Source organism: Staurois parvus, unplaced genomic scaffold (assembly GCF_062004578.1).
Source record: "Staurois parvus isolate SC_StPar_1 unplaced genomic scaffold, SC_StPar_1.0 ptg000353l, whole genome shotgun sequence".
Taxonomy (NCBI): Eukaryota; Metazoa; Chordata; class Amphibia; order Anura; family Ranidae; genus Staurois; species Staurois parvus.
Window position 1 is genome coordinate 1,834,336 of NW_028318149.1, and position 19,760 is coordinate 1,854,095.

General features: G+C 38.8%; 1 protein-coding gene across 6 annotated transcripts in view; it reads right to left on the reverse strand.

The window, feature by feature from the left end:
* Positions 1-19,760, reverse strand: part of TNRC18 (trinucleotide repeat containing 18) — a 454,956-nt gene that overhangs the window by 211,414 nt on the left and 223,782 nt on the right. For 4 of the 6 annotated variants that reach the window (XM_089684713.1, XM_089684717.1, XM_089684712.1 and 1 more), the window contains 2 exons: positions 15,514-15,742; positions 5,194-5,454 (listed from right to left, as the gene is read on the reverse strand). In XM_089684713.1, the coding sequence (XP_089540839.1) occupies positions 5,194-5,454; positions 15,514-15,742 (490 nt within the window). The remainder of the gene's footprint in view (positions 1-5,193; positions 5,455-15,513; positions 15,743-19,760) is intronic. The other 2 variants (XM_089684716.1, XM_089684715.1) reach the window with 1 other exon arrangement.

Here is a 19,760-nt window from a genome sequence, read left to right on the forward strand (position 1 = left end):
TTTTCTTCAACTACAGTGGCCACTCACGTTTCGAAATTCAGCCGTTCACTGCTGAACTGGCAGAATGTCGATCCAGGTATGGCCAGCCTTAGCTGTGATATAAGTAGTTGTGGACCACAAATATATATATATATATATATATATATATACATACATATCAGACACACTTAAAAAAAAAAATGTATGTGTTTATGTATATTATACACATATACACACATACATTCATCGATAGGAGATTCAGACTGAATAAATACAGATTTCATTATGTTAAAGTTGGAGAGTGAGGAGAAAAAAAAAAAAAAGGGAAAAAAGTGCTCTCAAGAGTCAGGCCCCGTTCACATTTAGCGATTTGGGATCGTGGGCGGAATCGCTGCAATTCTGTCCACAATTCCAAATCACAGTGCAATGCTGGCAAAACATACCATGCGTGCTTTTGTGTCAATCGTTTTTAATGACACCTCAAACACAGTGCGGATTAGCAGTGATTGTCGCATGGCAAACCGTAACATGTGAAGCTTGTCACCCAAAAAAGGAACAGGAGCTTCTTTCTGCAACAAGCTTTGCGCAATGTGGTTTGCTGCGATTGCCAAGCAATAAATCGCACGGCAAAATGCACCGCATTTTAGGTGCCATTAGAAATAAATGGCCCAAAAACAAGCGTGGTGCATTTTGTCAACAATGCAGTGCGATTTGGAATCACTGTCAGAATTGTGGAGATGCTGCCTGCAATCCAAAGTCGCTAGCTGTGAACAGGGCCTCATGTATTTGGGATAAAAACAAAAAAAAACAAAACAGTTGTGTATTGACAATACAGTGACTACCAAATACTGCATATATTACTAATACTTAACTTTTGGACATACACAAATATTTTACATTCCATTAAGCTGCAAGCTAGTTAGTATCATCAGGTTTTACTTTACAGTAATTTTAATAGAATTTCCACTTTTAACAATCAAATCTGTTTTTAGCTTCTGAAGCTATGAGGATGGCCAGTGAATGTGCGTGCGTGTGCATGTTGTCAGGTTTGCATTTGTTGAATGTGGAAAGTCCAGACTTTTTGTTATTGGAAGCCCAATTAGTATTAACTCACAACAATTTTTCTAGAGAGTAGTATACTTAAATGTCCACATGTGAGGTAGTAATTAACAATTTTTTCAGGCTTATTAATGGTTTCCAAACAGATGAGAGCTTGCAGAGGGGAAAAAAGACAAACAAAGTTAGATCATGCTTTCTCGAGAATTACATTAGCACAGTAAACAGCATTTTTACAAGCAGTGAAATGCTAAATGTTAAACGGTGAAATTATTAAAATGTTATTAAGTTACCAAAGATTGACACACAGGATGAATTGTGAAGCATTCTAGCAAGGGGAGAGAAAATATGCAGACAATGAGCATGATACAGACCCATTGAAGTTCGTAAGTACAAATTCTGTCACAATGTCAGGCATAGCTTACAAAGCAGGCTAGATGAAGGCAGACTATAGACAGCTTATAGGGTCTCTTCAGTCTCACGTTCGTACCCTTCATCATATTATTAAAAAACACTGTACCTATAAATAGGAAACCCTAACGTGTAATTTTATATTGTGAGATTTAAAAGAGTAAGTATGTCGTTTTAGATTATAGAAGTGCCTGGCTGCTGCCAGCCACATTTGCAAAAGTATATCTGGGAGCAATAACCAAAATGCATAATTTTTTCATGTATTACAGGCTGTACCCTTTTTTTTTTCCCCAAGAGAGCAGCACCAATGCTCAAGCATTTAAAAATGGTGCTATTATTTGGAGTAAATAAAATTCTCCAAAATGTACAAAGCATTACTTTAAAGAGAATATGACACCCTTTTGAATTAGTGCAACTTGCACATGGTGTCATTCCTTTGTAGATTTGCAAGCAAGTTAATCCCTGATTTTTCGAACATTTTAACATTACAGTAAGTGAATATCCGACTGGTCAAGTAAGTCCCCTAAATAAGGACGTGTCAAAAGCGTTAATATATTGTGGAGAATACCATAAACTCACCCAATAATTAACCTTTTAAAATCCAGGACTATCTATCTATCTATCTATCTATCTATATATATATATATATATATATATATATATATATATATATCTATCTATCTATCTATCTATATATATATATATATATATATATACATACACACACACATACATACACTATATTGCCAAATGTATTGGGAAATCATTAGGTTCAGGTGTTCCAATCACCTCCAAGGCCACAGGTGTATAGAATCAAGCACCTAGGCATGCAGACTGCTTCTACAAACATTTGTGAAAGAATGGGTCGCTCTCAGGAGCTCAGTGAATTCAAGCATGGTACCATGATAGGTTGCCACTTGTGCAATAAGTCCATCCATGAAATTTCCTTGCTACTAAATATTTCACGGTCAACTGTTAGTGGTATTATAACAAAGTGGAAACAACTGGGAACAACAGCCATGAAGTGATAAGCCACATAAAATGACAGAGAGGGGTCGGCGTATGCTGAAGCGCACAGTAGTCGCCAACTGTCTGCAGAGTCAATAGCTAAAGACCTCCAAACTTCATGTGGCCTTCAGATTAGCACAACAGTGCATAGAGAGTTTCATGGAATGGGTTTCCATGGCCGAGCAACTGCATCCATTCTTACATCACCAAGTGCAATGCAAAGCATAAGATGCAGTGGTGTAAAGCACACCGCCACTGGACTCTAGAGCACTGGAGCCGAGTTCCCTGGAGTGATGAATCTCGCTTTTCTGTCTGGCAATTCGATGGAGGTGTCTGGGTTTGGAAGTCGCCAGGAGAATGGTGCTTGCCTGACTGCACTGTGCAAAGTGTAAAGTTTGATGGAAGGGGGATTACGGTGTGGAGTTGTTTTTTAGGGGTTGGGCTTGGCCCCTTAGTTCCAGTGAAGGTAACTCTTAAGGCATCATACAAAGACATTTTGGACAATTTCATGCTCCCAACTTTCTGGGAACAGTTTGAGGATGGCCCCTTCCTGTTCCAACATGACTGCGCACCAGTGCATAAAGCAAGGTCCATAAAGGCATGGATGAGAGAGTATGGGGTCGAGGAACTTGACTGGCCTGCACAGAGTACTGACCTCAACCCGATAGAACACCTTTGGGATGAATTAGAGCGGAGACTGCGAGCCAGGCCTTCTCATCCAGCATCAGTGCCTGGACTCACAAATGCGCTTCTGGAAGAATGGTCAAATATTCCCATAGACACACTCCTAAACGTTGTGGACAGCCTTCCCAGAAGAGCTAAAGCTGTTATAGCTGCAAAGGGTGGGCCAACTCAAAATTTAACTCTACAGACTAAGACTGGGATGCTATTAAAGTTTATGTACGTGTAAAGGCAGGCGTCTCAATACTTTTGGCAATATAGTGTAGTTTAGAACACCTATTAGGTTTTTATTGCTGTCTGTGCCCCTGTTAGGGAGATTCACCCTAGTTGTCCTGTTTATCAGTAACATCAAGAGAGAAAGTAAAATTAAACCCCTAATTTTGGGTTGTCCCCAGAAAAGTAATTGAGGGAAAAGTTTCCAATGGGGACACTAGTTCTGGTGAAATGGAGTCCCTGGAGAATTCCTTTAATTTTCAGGCATTTTCTAGCACTTCCTGTTTTGCCTATGGAGCAGAAGGCAAATAACCCCAGTGGGACACAAATCTAAAGAAATAAATGGACAGGGGTTATAACCCTCCCTTACACTATCCAAAATGGAAAAAAAAAAGTTTTGCATATAATGGGAGACTGTAGTTGTAAAATTAAGCTGGATGATATTCTTTTAAAATTTTTTCTATATTTTATTTCCATTAATATATACTATGTATTCTTTTGTAAAAATCTAAAAACGAATACTGCTTACTGTTGTGTTTTATTTTACTTGGTAGCATAAGCTATTTAATCTTAAAATCCAAGGGCTAAATCAATCTGTTAAAGAAACATAAGATCAGATGTCAGACTGGAAATTTTACTAATAATAAAAATTGATGTTCAGAAGTTACCTACTTTACAGACAGGGTTCTGTTGGCTTGCAATCTGACCCGCGCTGTACGGTGTCTGCCCTATTCCAGCCAATCACTTTGCTTCCTTAGAGCAGCGTAAGAGCAAATGCAAGAAACCGATACAGACATTCAAAGCATCATGGGTAAGGGTCGGGGGTGAAGGAATGCTCAAGCAGCTGCAAGGAAAAAGCAAGCATTCTAGAAAAGTTTGGTTAATTACTGCACATTATTTTTAGTATTACAGCACGTCTTTGCAAAGCCCTTTACTCAACATCCCTCAAAAAAACACAGAAGAATACATTTTAATTTTCATTATTATTCATTTCAATTTATTACAAATGAACTATAATTTACATCTTTCATTTTATTGAAACTAGTAATTTTATCAACCCAAGGCTCAAATACAATTACAAAGAGCCTCAGCAATACTTACAATTAAAATGTGTGTATGTGTGTGTATATATATATATATATACACATAGAGAGAGACAATAGAAAATGACAGTCAAACAGACAACATACACTTAAAATTTTATTTTATATATATATATATATATATATATATATATATATATTTTTTTTTTTTACTATTATACATACACCCACACACAGGCATGTTAGATATTAGTTGAAATATATAGAGAAAGACAGATAAATGTAAACAGATACACACACATCACATTTATCTTCAATGAGGGATAGTTGAACAATGAACACTGCAAGACTTCATCAGCAACATGGTGATCCTTGGAGTGATGCAAAGGGTACAGGATAAGGAGAAGCAGAATGAATAGAAGCCAGACCTATATTAATAATTTAGAATGCATCACAGGAGACACAAAGTACACCATTTTTGTTAAAAATTTAAATTTTTTTAATTTGATAAAACTTTATGATACAACAAATCACACCCATGTGTTATTTTAGTACAAAACATTTTCAGATGCATGTTTCATGCCACATATTATAAAAACAAAACAAAAAAGCAATAGGGCAGACTGATGGAAGACTAAACAGCTCGCACAAAGAGCCAAAATAGGATAAGGTTAAAAAAAATGATAAAGTAAAGCAGTTGAAGCAGCACGACAGACAGACAGCCATCCAAAGACAACTGTGATAGCAGAAGTTTCTTGGTTTTCACTAGGAGCTAAAATGTTTGCTTTGTGAAGCTAATAACCTTGGTCAAATGAGTCCTCCGTTGAATCACTGAATGATAACCCAGCCTCTCGATCCATCAAGAGTAAACGAAACTGCTTATTTCTGCTGACTGACTTATGTTTGCCAGTTCTATAGCATGAAGAAATCCGTTCTGGGGATGGTGACCGATCAAAATTCTTCATTTTTCGAGACAGCATACTGCACATACTGTATGGTTGAGGCCTGGACTGAGAGGACCACTCATTCCTTAAAACATTTTCATCCTCATCTGTATCTGTATCTGTAATCATAAGGTGAAATAAAAAAAAAAAAAAAAAAGATATATATATTTTTTCCTAAATAAAACATTAAAAGTATTGTTTTTGACAAATTTTATTAGGTTTTATAATGCAAATAAACCAGGTAATGATGCGGTCTGCCTTTACAATGTAACAAACCGTGAATATATAAAAATTATTATAATTCATGATAAAAAGACTGTGCAAATCAACAAAGATGCATACATCAATTATCGAGCCAACAAATCATACAATGAAAAGCTATAAATTGTGCATAATCAATCCAACAGTATAAATAAATCAATGAAAAGTCTATAAACCATGCAGTGTTTAAATATATTTTACAGGGCAAGAAATGAACATGGTTAAGTGCCTGTGCTTCACTCCCTTCACAACACACATCAGTAGTATAACTCTCTCACCATATTTGATTGGCAAGCTGCTATTTATGAGTGGGCAGTCATAAACAGTCATGCTGATGAAGAGGCAGATACACCTAAAAATGCGTCCATAGACTGTACATGCTCCTTGAGTGATGTCTGCACCATGTAGGGGACATGTGTCCCTATCATCGCAGCCGCTTTCAATTCAATAGATGAGTCCCAGCTTCTATGCAGCGACACCCGGCATCTCTTTTGGCTGCCAGCTTCTCTCATAGATGCTGAGCTATGGTGCTGCGAATCTTGGTACTTCCTCCTGTCACTTACTTGCTCTTGAGAGTGCAACCTACAATTTGTTAATAAATTGTTTTTAAGCCCTGGTTCACATATCTGCGGCCGAGCGGGCCGCGTTTTGCGCGGGCACGAGAGTGCATTAATTTGAATGGACTCCTATGCCATGCAGCAAAGAAGTCCCTGCACTCCTTCTGAAAACGCAGTCCGCACGGGAATCTCGGTACCCAGTATGGTTGCGTTTTCCAGTGCGGGCAGCGTGCCATTAGAACTAATGGCACCCACCCGCGGGTCCGCATTCCTCTGTGCGGGTGGTGCGGCTACACGGATTTTCACATATGTGAACCAAACCTAATGATACACTGTAGTGGTGGCCCTTGCACCTGTTTGCTCTCTCCATTTATTTGATTGACCACCTGCTGCAAAGTGGTCAAACAGCACAAAGTAACATTGCTCAAAAGCACAACAATTCCTTTGTTGCAAAGACTTACACATAGCACTCATAGAAAGAAGGTCCCACTTGAAGTGCAAAAGGAGATTATTTATGGTTTGCCTGTAAAATCCTTTTCCTGGAGTACATCATGGGACATAAAGCATCTTCACATTCACTATGATAAGGTTTATGCTTCCAGCTTCAAGTGATTGGACACTGGCAAAAAAAACAAAATGGAAGTCCCCTCCCAGACAACCCCTCCCTGTTAAACAAGGCTTCAGCTTTTATAGCAAGCCAGGAACCACAAAAGGGAAGGGGTAAGGGTTCATGTCCTGAGATGTACTCCAAGAAAAGGATTTTACAGGTAAACCAAAAATTCACAGAGCACCTTCACATCCATTATGATAGGGATGTCCCATAGTGTGAATATGAAAAGATTGCAACACGACAAAAAGCCGAATGGGCCCAAATGAAACCAAAAAAGGTGAGAACTTCTCGCAGCAGCCTGCAAAACATGCCAACCAAAAGGTAGCGTCCACGTCCTCAAATTTACAGTTGGCAAAACTTTCAAAAAAAGTGAACAGAAAACCAGGTAACAGTTTTACAAACTTGCGCTATCAAAGCATGATTAAGAATAGCCCAGGAAGTTCCAACATTCCTAGTAGAATGTGGTCACCGAGAAATGGTAGAAACTTGCCCTATAGACCGTAAGTTTGACAAATAAGCTGACAAATCATTTGAGAAATGGTCAATTTAGAAGCATAGAAAAGGAAATAAAACAGATGTGCACAGGTCTTGCACAATTAATCACTTTATTGAATAAAACCAAATTAAGATTGCACTCACATTTGTTAGTAGAAAGGCTGAGCATTGTATCCAGCCTCCTAGCAGAGGAGAATGAAAAAAAGCAAACACCATGGCCAGTGGTACACAAAAAAAAAAAAAAAAAGCTTCAGTTAGAATCCTCACTTGCAGAGCTAACAGGCTAAGGAATAAGGAGAGATCCCATTGCACAGGGCTGTGCTCCACACCAGGGCCTGCTGCATACAGCTTTGTCCAACAACACTTTCTCCGATGGACACAATGCTATGCAACATGTTTCGGGGCAGGTCCCCCTTTCTCAAGCCTGCCAACACCTGGACTGAGAGATTGTTCAGACCACCACCCCAATACTTCAGTCTGGCATTCGTCAGGATCCTCCAGGATACAGAGAGGATCAATTTTCCCATCCCCAACATTCATAAGGAGATCCACCAGTCCAAAGTCTCATGGTGAGGTTTATTTAGCTACACTGTGGAATCCAAGTACTGGGTCCTCCTGTTTCATGCTGCTAACACTTGCCATTAGAGGGAGCTGGAATTAAACTGGGCAAAGGGCCCTGATCATGCAAAAAAAAAACCTGTCTTTTATTTAAGTATAGTGATCTTATGAAGCCATTTAATATATGTATAACATAATTGTTTGGCTCCTTATTAAATCTTAACAGAAATCATCCAAATGGCCCTGATCAAAAGTTTACATTATTATTATACAGGATTTATATAGCGACAACAGTTTGCTCAGCGCTTTACAATATAACGGGAGACAATACAGCAACAATACAGTTCAATACAAGAGGGATTTGAGGGCCCTGCTCCTTGGAGCTTACAATCTAGGATACCCAGGAATGTTTGGCCTTGGTACAGACACACAAGGTAACACACAGGTTAAAATGGAAACTAAAGGTTAATTTCCCACATCTGTGGATTTTTATGTGTAGAAATTGTCAAATCAGTTTGTTAGCTCATGTGGATGCACTGAGCAGGTTAGATACTGAGTCATGGGGATCAAAACAGAACTGTCAAAAGACCTGTGTAACAAGGTAATGGAACTTTATAACGATGGAATAGGATATAAAATGATATCCAAAGCCTTGAATATGTCAGTCAGTACTGTTCAATCGCCTATTGATAAGCAGCAAATTTGGGGATCTCTTGTTACCAAGTCAAGGTCAGGTAGAAAAAGAAAGATTGTAGCCACAACCGCCAGAAGAATTGTTCAGATACAAAGAAAAATCCACAGGTAACCTCTGGAGAAACAGAGGCTGCTCTGGAAAAAAGTCAGCGTGGTTGTTTCCAGGAGCACAATGCAACGATACTTGAACAAAAATGAGCGGCATGGTCAAGTTTCCAGAAAGAAGCCTTTACTACACCAATACCACAAAAAAGCCCAGTTACAATATGCCTTGACACGCCTCACAGCTTCTGGCACACTGTAGTTTGGAGTGACAAGAGCAAAATAGAGTTTTATGGTCACAACCATAAGTGCCAAGTTTGAAGAGGGGTCAACACAGCCTACAGTGACAAGTGGTGGTGGCTCACTGATGTTTTGTGGGAGTGTGAGCTCTAGAGGCACAGGTAAGATGAACGAGGAATATTATCTGAAAATAGATAGCAGATCATGCAAGACGACCAAAGAATTTGCATGACCTGGAGTCATCTTTCCCAGACAAATGAGCAGCTATATCATCTGCAAGAATTTGGGGCCTTAAACAACTACTACAGTAGACCACACACTGTCATTGATGATAAACTAAGACTTTTGAACAGGGGTCATTTCATTACTTGTTACCATGTTTTGTTTTATGATTGTACCATTCTGTTATGACCTGCAGTTGCACATGAATCCCATAAAAAGTAAAAGAAATGTGTTTTGTCTGCTCACACATTTTCTTTAAAAATGGTAAATACTGTATAATATCAATTCTCCAAGGGTATGAAAAGTTTTGAGCACAACTTTATAAGACCCTAAGACTCAAAGGTTGCACTTCTTTGAACAGGACCTTCTTTTCATGAGTGGTTTTTCTACTTATAATTGATTATAGACTGTTGGATTGAGACTGCACAATTTTTTCACTGCATCCTTTGTTGAATGAATTGATCTATGTACCCTTCATGATTTGCACGGCATTTTCAATATGACTGGTATATACTGTGTATATATATATATATATATATATATATATACACACACACACACAGTATATCTAAATTATATGAATTGTTTTCAATATCATTTAGGGAGAGTATAGAAATGTCTCTATTTGCATAACAAATAAGTAGGAATGAGCCACAATCAACTGTTGGATCAATTTTTGCCATAATGGGTTGATTTACTAAAACCGGAGAGTGCAAAATCTGGTGCAGCTGTGCATGGTAGCCAATCAGCTTTTAACTTCAATTTCATCAATTAATCTTTGATAATAAAACCTGGAAGCTGACTGGTTTCTATGCAGAGCTGTACCAGATTTTGTGCTCTCCAATTTTAGTAAATCAACCCCAATGTGTTGCACTGAAAAATCAGCAGTTATGTATAATCTCCATACAAATACCACTTTATCGTTTGATATACATTTATGTTTTAAATAGAGTCTAGACAGTGGCAATATACTCATCCTTTACCTTCAAATTCTCAAGATCATTTATGGCATATTCTACAGAGCACTAGTTCCAGCAGCATTTATACTACATGATACAACTAGATTATTCATTACATACACCTTGAAATAACATTGGAACCTGATGGCATAAAGCATGAAGAACAATGTATTTGCCAAGTTCAAAAATATAATCAATAGTGCAAGAACTATCACGCGTTAGAGATCTGGAGGAGCAAGTTGCAACACTGGGCAGAACCGACAACCTTGAAAAGGGGTCTTCTGCTCTCTGAGCAGGTAGCTAATGGGATTGATGTGGAGGGCGGAGGGGCTAATCAGGATGATCAGGTAGGAAGATGGGTTACTGTAATGAGAAGGAGTAGTAGGGGCTCGCAGAAAAAGAAGGCTGGCCCTGGGTTTGAGCACCCAAACAGATTTGCCAAGTTGGGTGAAGATGTGGGGGTGGCAGCCCTGGATGTCACCGCTATCCCTAACAGCCGGGAGGGCAGACCATCTGGGAGGGGGGTGGTGAGGGTAGTGCAGGAAGGCCTAGAAAGCTGGTGGTAGTAGGGGACTCTAATCAGAAGGACTGATAGAATAATTTGTCGCCAGGATTGCCTCAACCGAATGGTTTGCTGTCTCCCAGGTGCCAGGGTTCGGCATGTGGTGGACCGGGTTGATAAATTACAGGGAGGGGCTGCGCATAACCCAGCTGTCTTGGTTCAGGTTGGAACCAATGACAGAATACATGGAAGGTGGAAGCTCCTTAAGAATCAATTTAAAGAACTAGGCTGCAAGTTGAAGGGAAGGACCTACAAGGTGATATTCTCTGAAATATTAGCTGTGCCATGAGCAACTCAGGAAAGACAGGGGGAGATGAAGAACTCAATGCATGGATGAAGATCTGGTGTAAGAGGGAAGAATTTGGGTTTCTAGAGCACACTGGGCTGACTTTTCATTGGGGTGCAACCTATATGCTAGAGATGGTCTGCACCTAAATGGAAGGGGGTCTTGCTGCGCTAGGAGAGAGGTTTATGAGAAGGCTGGAGGAGTACTTAAACTAGGATGGAGGGGGAGGGAGAATAAGATTATAACCGGGTAGACAGATCAGACAGGGGTCAGTACTTATTGCTGGGTAGAATGGGGAAAGATGGGGGGGAAGGCTATGGCAGATAATAAGAAGGTTCCCATGTTACAAACAACCAGAGGAATTGTTACCATTTGTATGAAAATACAAAATATGCAAAATACGTGTGAACAAGGTGTCAATGTATTAAAGTGTTTGTTCACCAATGCCAGAAGTTTGCCAAGCAGAATAGGTGAGTTGGAAGCTTTGTTGCATGAAGAGAACTATAATTTAATTGGTATTGCTGAATCTTGGCTTTATTCTTCACATGACTGGGCCATTAATATTCCTGGCTATGTTCTCTTTCAGAGAGACAGAGTAAATAGGAAAGGTGGTGGTGTCTGTCTCTATGTGAGAAGTGATCTCTGAGCGAGTGTGAAAGAGCACCTAGTTGATGGAGAGTGTGAGAAGGCTGAAGTATTATGGGTGGAACTGCACATGGGGGTGCGTACTACAAAGGTAATCATTGGAGTTGGTTATAGGCCCCCCAGTGTTAATAAGGAAGTGGAAACTCAGCTCCTTGCACAGAACAAAAGGGCTGCAAGGGCTGGGGCAGTGATAATAATGAGGGATTTTAACTATCCATAAATTGACTGGAGTAATGGTACTACAGGAACAGTTAAAGGGCAAACATTTTTAAACCTACAATTTTATGGTACAGTTCATAGAAGCCCCAACTAGGAATGATGCTCTGCTGGACCTGGTAATCTCAAACCATGCAGAGCTTATTACAAAGGTCCATATAAAAGAACGTGGGACTGGGAGGGAATATTGGTATCAATGAACACAACACAGAAATGCGAGTTTTTCAAAAAGACTGTATGTGAACACAATGCAAAATATATTCCCATTTTCACAAGTTTAAAAGGCTAAAAATCAAACCCATGTGGCTTAAGGCCAAAGTTAAAAAAGCTATAGATAGTAAGAAAAGAGCTTTTATTAACTATAAAAATGAAGGAATGCTATCATCTTTTAAACATTACAAAGAATATAACAGAATATGCAAAAAGGAAATAAAGGCAACAAAAATAAAAAAAAAACAAAAAAAAAACCGACAGATTGCAAAAGATAGCAGGACCAACCCCAAAAAATTCTTCAAATATATTAATGGTAAAAAGGTCCGGTCTGAGCATGTAGGCCCTTTACAAAATAATCTAGAGTGGGTGACTGGGGACAAAGAGAAGGCAAATATATTTTATACCTTCTTAGCTCTGTGTATACAAAGGAGCATGGGGGAGCTCTTTTCCATAATGGGCATGGCATTGACGCTCCAGATGATCCACATTGGCTCACAACTAATATGATCCAAAAATATTTAGACAGTATAAAAGGTGAATAAAGCACCTAGACCAGATGGCATACACCCACGGGTCCTTTAAGAATTGAGCTCTATCATTTCAAAGCCATTGTTTCTAATTTTTAGGGACTCTTTAATAACTGGCATAGTACCACTGGATTGGTGTAAGGACAATGTGTTGCCAATATTTAAAAATGGGTCAAAATCTTTACCAAGTAATTATAGACCTGTTACTTTAACTTCTATAGTTGGGAAGATACTGGAGAGTTTAATAAAAGACCACATAGATAGAGTTTCTTGCTTAAATATTTTAAAGCAACAGACAGCATGGATTCATGAAAGACAGGAGTTGTCAAACAAATTTGATTTCTTTTTATGAGGGGGTGAGCAAAACCTTGGACAGAGGGGTGGCGGTGGACATGGTATACTTGGATTTTGCAAAAGCGTTTGACACAGTTCCCCACACACAGCTAATTTGTAAAGTAAAGTCTACGGGCTTGGAAAAATCTGTATGTAAATGGGTAGAAAACTGGCTAAAAGATCGTATTCAAAGAGTAGTGGTTAATGATTCATACTCTGAATGGTCTAGGGTCCTCAGTGGTGTACCCCAGGGTTCAGTGTTGGGACCCTTACTTTTTAATATATTTATAAACAATATCGGGTCTGGGATTAAAAATACCATTTCAGTCTTTGCAGATGACACTAAGCTTTGCAGTGGAATAACGTCCTTACAGGATGTCTCCAACTTACAAGCTGACCTCAATGCACTGTTTAATTGACCAACTATGTAGCAAATGAGATTTAATGTTGATAAATGGAAGGTTATGCACTTCGGGGCTAAGAATATGCATGCATCATACATACTAGGGGGAGTACAACTGGGGGAATCAATAGTGGAGAAGGATTTGGGAGTTCTGGTAGATCACAAGCTTAATAATGGCATGCAATGCCAAGCTGCGGTTTCTAAAGCGAGCAAAATTCTCTTATATTAAAAGAAATATAGACTCCAGAGAGAGAGATATCATATTACCCCTGTACAAATCATTAGTAATACCTCATCTGGAATATGCAGTTCAGTTTTGGGCACCAATTCACAAAAAACATTGGGGAACTGGAGAAAGTACAGAGAAGGGCAACCAAACTGATAGGAGGCATGGAGAAGATCAGCTATGAGGAAGAATTAGAGGAACTCAAGTTATTCTCTCTTGAGAAGAGGAGATTAAGGGGGGATATGATCAACATGTATAAATACATCAGTGGTTCATATAATGAACTCGTTGTAGATGTTGTAGAGCTATTCACCCTGAGGTCATCACAGAGGACAAGGGGGTACTCTTTCCATCTGGAGGAAAAGAAATTTAATCTCCAAAACACGGAAAAGTTTCTACACAGTGAGAGCTGTGAAAATGTGGAATAGACTCCCTCAAGAGTTGGTTCTGGCCAGCTCAGTGGATTGCTTCAAAAAAGGCCTGGATTCTTTCTTAGATACACAGAATATAACTGGATACTAACATTTATAGGTAAAGTTGATCCAGGGAATACCAGATTGCCTCTCGGGGATCAGGAAGGAATTTGTTTCCCAGCAGGAGCAAATTGGATCATGCTTTCCTGGGTTTTTTTGCCTTCCTCTGGATCAACTGTGGGTATAGGATTATAACTTTTTTTTTTTTTATGGTTGAACTGGATGGACTTTTGTCTTTTTTCAGCCAGACTATGTAACTGGGCAACTGATAATCTGATTCACACAATTTAGACCTGTGGAAGGATATCTTTATTTACCACGATTTCTAATGCTGGAAGGTTGTATTTGGGTTTCCTTGATTTTTTTAGGCAATTCCTTTTAACATGACAAGCCAGAAGACTGAAAACCACAAACATGCCAAGTTTAATATGCTGGTCTTACACGGTTAGAATATCGTTAGAAAAAAATGGTCAGATTTATAAAGATATGTCGAACGTGCATGCAATAATGCCATCATTGTATCAAAATATTTCCGCCAATTGTCAATATATTATCGATTAACATCATAAATTTTGTGATGATCGGAGGAAATAATGTAAAGGTTTTTTGACATTTGTGAACCCTTATTCGCCAACTGTAGATAAAAGAAAGATCTTTCTCTTCGTTTCTTGTACTTCTGGGGTCACATTTTAACGTTTTTCTAACTATGTATAGCCAGCATTATACAGCTATGCCTGCTCACCTTGTTCAAAAATACTGGGCAAGATTTATGGTGGACACCACTTGCCATACTAATAGTGCAGGATAATGTCATGTTAAAATTTACCCCAGGTATCCATGTCCATCAATGGGAGTGTTAGGCTAAGTTCACACTAGCTTTGTTAGCAGGAGTTAGACAGGTATTTGGGAAGCGTTTTAAAACTCTACACATGGCAGCACACAGTGCCGTTCACAGTAAGCCTAGTATCACAGCAAAATTGACCCCTCATGTCAAGTCAGGAGGAGTTGAAACCTCCCATTCAAGTCTATGGTGATGCTCCTCAAACGCCTGGCAGGCACTTGTGATGCGGTTTTAGCGCTTGGGAAACGCCTATCAAACGCCTCAAAAACGTGCATGGGGGTTTGGGGGGCATTAAAAACGCTTCCCAAACGCCTGTCAAACGCTATAGGGGCGTTTGGCAAGAGCTAGAAATTAGCTAAGTGTAAACAAGCCCTTACTAAAACTGGTGCACACAGAATTGGGTTGTAGATGTGCATAGTAACCAATCGGCTTCAAACTTCAGCTTGTTCAATTAAGCTTTAACAATAAAACCTGTAAGCTGATTGGTTACTATGTAGAGCTGTGTGCACCAGTTTTTGTAAATCTTCTCCAATGTGTTGGGCAGTTAGAGTCTATTCATTACAATTAATCAGTATTCTCACAGTCTTTGTTGGTCTGTTAAAACATATGCCCATTATCATCTACAACCCTAAATATTCTAAATGACAGTCAAAACATTAATGCAGATGCTATTGGTTGGTTTAATTATAAAACCAAAATATACTGATGAAATTGCCTATTTAACAGCCAACAGATGATCCAACTTACTCATGGGCACCCTAAACAGCAACAGTTCTGAGTGGAGTTCCCTACACCACAGAGAGGAATTCAAAATACCTTCTTTTAACATAGCCCTTGAAAGTTGAAAGTTGCACATTTGCTTGAAGTCTGAGGACAAAATATTCTTTTGGTTTCTTCCATCTCTCGGTTTCCTTCCATTATGATCTGTAAACTTAAAACAGGATGTTTCTTTGTTTTGCTTTGTTAGTGAGAGAGCTGTGTCCAACGTGTTAATAAGATGGTCCTGGATGCTAGATTTCCTTTTCTTTTTAAAAATACTTTGAGCCTGGCATGAGAAAAAATATTGAGACTCTGCTAAATGAAAAATACACAAAATATGTTTGAACAGTATTCTAATCATTTAAAGAAATAATATATGGTAGGTTTTATGCTCCACCACCATCAAATAAATATCCCTCAGTGTCCCATCTACACAGAAATACCAGCTACATATTTATCACTTCTATACCTGCAAACATTCCCACTTTCAGTGTAACTAGTGGCTTAATAACAGCAGGTGGGAGCTGTTCACCCCAGGTGTCAGCAATGGGGAGGTTGTGGTATGTGCACGCTTTTTGGTTGGGTGGATTTACTGCCTAATGGTACCTACTAAGTAATAAGGAAAGCAGGGGAGCCTTGTCTCTATTAAGTAATAAAATTACTGACACCATTGATCTATTAAGAGGAGCTCCCAGTGAACACTAATGTAAGGTAACACTTCTCCAATCATACCAATAAAATAGAAACTACACTAGGTTTCTTCTCTCCCTATCTTTATTATTCAAAAAACATTTTTAAAAAATGGTTATAGAGGTGGCGATCTGCCCTGAGTGTCAAATATGCTGGGTATGCCAGGATTTGTGGTTATGAACAACTATGGCTAAGTAGTACTTTGTATAACTAGTTAGGGCTTGGTACTATTTGAGCCACTAGATAGATCATAGTGCAGAGAAAATGTGGCAAAGTTACAATAAATTAGGTCCCTTTATGAGCTTCCTTCATCATGTGTGTCTTGAAGTTTTGGAGTATTAGGGACGGGCCCATTTGAGTTGTTTCTCACTCATCTGCCAATTGCCATACCTAAACCTTAGTTCCTCACTCTTGATATTGAGAATGGTTTGGTGACTTTTTGTAATTTCTTACTGCTGCTTCTTGATATCCTTAATACTTTATTGTCATGCCTTCAATCAATGATCCGCAGACCTGTGTTTTCAAAGCTTCTGGTGCAATCATTTTTATTAAATGCAATGAAGAGAAATGTGTACAGTGTTTTCTCTCTATCGCGTCTTCTACTGTTCACTATTAAAAGGATTACATTCATTTACATCTCCTGTTTTAACCCCAAAAGCACAAATATGAACTGGATCTAAAGAAAACATCAAAATCTGTCAACAAGACCATCAAAACAATAAACTTTAGGAACCCAAATACATATGCATGCGTTACAAGCACCTGTAAAAATGTCAGTTTCTCTACATGTTGGAAATATCTGTAATCAAGAAGCATTTTAGAATGCAAAAATGAAGTCTTTCAGGTCATATGATTAAGTAAACATATAAACCCACTAACAGCACTTAAGCTTTATTTTTAGGCACAACTTACACTAGTTTATGTCTATTACAAAAGTAAACTGCAAGCTTATATAGGCATAATGAAAGTATCAATTAAAATGTTGTATAATACATGGCTCTATAAAATATTCAACTAAAATATTCTGTTAAGTCAAAAATAAAGAAAGTCTGTATTTTTCTCGCCAATTTCCCTGGCTTCCTCAGAGAAACCCTGTAATTGTGTTTTTGTGCTGCATTAACTCCCTATGCAAGATAACGCTTAGTGAAGAGTCAATTTTTGCCATCTCCAGTACTTTCAACCACCACTATCTGCAAGTTCAACTCCATTGCTTCAAGCTTGTTATATTCAACTTACTGGGTTTTCTGATGGCTCCCTCTTTCAGCACTTACTGTACACTGGCCCTTTCCTTTTTTTCTTACAGAGAAAGTCAGCCACTGCAAAAGAGAGAGACACTGCAAAAGAAGAGGGGTGAGAAGCAAGCGCTGAAATAAGGAAATAAGCATACAGCAGGGAGAAAATCTGAACTATACAGATAAGTCCGAAAAAGGGAAATCAGGGAGCACAGACTGGTGGGTGAAAGCTTTGAGGTGACATATATAGCCAGTGCAGCAAAATATCTAATCAGGTAGGTACTTGCGCTATACAATACCCAAACTATATGCATTAGGCAGCAGTGGAGACTGTAGGGTAGACAAAACAATGCAGAAATCACACCAGAAGTAGGGCAAACTTGTAAGTGAAACTATAATGGCTTTGGGACGGCATTTTTTTTAGTTTATACATTTTTTTTTAACTGGTGTGAAACATATTGGGAACACACTGGCAACACAAGGAAGCTGCAGAAGAGAAAACCCCTGGCATAAGTCGCATACTCCACTGGCAAATAGAGGAAGAGAACTACTAGTAAAAGAACAGGAACTATGAGCATAAAGGTTATCTAAACATTAAAAAAGGGGGCCAAAATGGCAATGAAACAAGGAGAGAACTCCATATGAAAAGAGTACCATGTCAAAGTCAGCTAACAAAGGGAGGCAAGGAGTAATTGTAAACCTTGACATTTTCTCTGACTAATGTGGCATGTCAAAAGCTTACTTAGTTCCTGGCTGCTGTACTCAGTTTGTATGTTTCTCTGATTGAATATCCTGGAGTGAAATGTGTTTAGTTGACTGTCACATCTATTGATATGGCTGCTTATTTGACTCTAGCACTTGGTGTTATTTGCATTCAATTTACAGTCAACAACCTCTGTCACTGTGACTTGTGAAATGTCAGTCTCAAACAGCAGGGATTCTATTTGCCTTTCATACAGTTCAAACAGACAAAAGCTGTGGAGTCATACTATGATTTTTTTCACACCATTGGTTAAAAGCCAGATTTATTAACATTCTGCATCTTAAACTATTAAGTGCAGTCAAGATAGTAGTCAGACTCAGCACTTTTGTCTACTCTGGAGAGAATATACTGTAGAGGGCTCCTGGTAAATTAACTAAGTGAAATGTGGTTATTTATAAATCTAGCAGCAGTGCACATCTATATCAGCACAAAAACTTAAACTTTGCTATAAACAAAAATTTTTGTTTCAATGAAACCTAATGTTTCCTAAGAAGTATGTGTTTCATTTTTTTTTGTCTGAATCTTAAAGCCTAACCCCAGGTTTACTATGACTTTAAAGTATTACTATATCCACAACAGTAAAATCAGTCTGTATATGCAGTAAAGCATGCTTGTTATACTCACTGTGGAACCTAAAGGGTTAATCCTTCACATTGTGTAAAAAGGCTGTTTGTTCCGGTCTTCTCTGATCCTCCCTTTCTTCTACTGTCCTCCATGTGCGGATAGTATAGAGCCCTAGGAGTCACTCTGCACATGCTCAGTTTGGTGTGTATTGCTAGAGTTTTATTTTCGGGAGGGTGCATGTAAACAGCACGGGGCCAATCAGCGCCAGAGGGTCAAGGGTCATGCAGCCCCCATAGGACAGTTGGAGGAGAATGAAAACTCCTCCTACAAGATTAACCAGTGCTCAACCAGACACTGATAGAAGTAAAAAGACTGCTATATACTGCTGATGAGAAAAAGTAATTAGCAGTTTATATTTACTAAAATAATAGCATTTCCATGTTGTGTGCACTGTGGGAGACCAGATATAGTGAATGCGGGGTCCTGGGTTTAGTAACACTTTAAGTAGTTTGTTTGGGCCAAGCTGCCCCAAACAATCTATTTCCTTTACCAATATGCCCACTGAGATCAAATGTAGCATTACCTACATACAGTACAGTATACAGCGCTGTTATCGGAAGAGTGACAGGGACTTCCCATATAGTTCCGGAAACAAAATCAACACAGGCTAAGCACTGCTCAGCTATTCACAGGAAGCTTTGTATTTTATGAATGAATACAAACAAGGCTTTCTGTGATTTGCTGAGGTGGAGATTTTGATGCAGTCCACCCACCTCAGCCAGAGGAAGCCTCATATTCATTCATTCCTGTGAATGGATGAGCAGCAGTTAGCTTGACTTGATTTTGTTCTTGGAATGGCACGAGAAGTCCTCATCCCGCTGCCAGAACACAGTTCTGTATACTATATAGAGCTAATTCTACATTCAATTAATACAGTGCTCCCAGTGAGAGCATCTGTTAGTAAAGGAAATAAGATTGTTTGAGCTACCTCTGCCCAAACTATTTAAAGTCATAGTAAACCTGGAGTTAAGCTTTAATTCATGTGATCAGCTAGG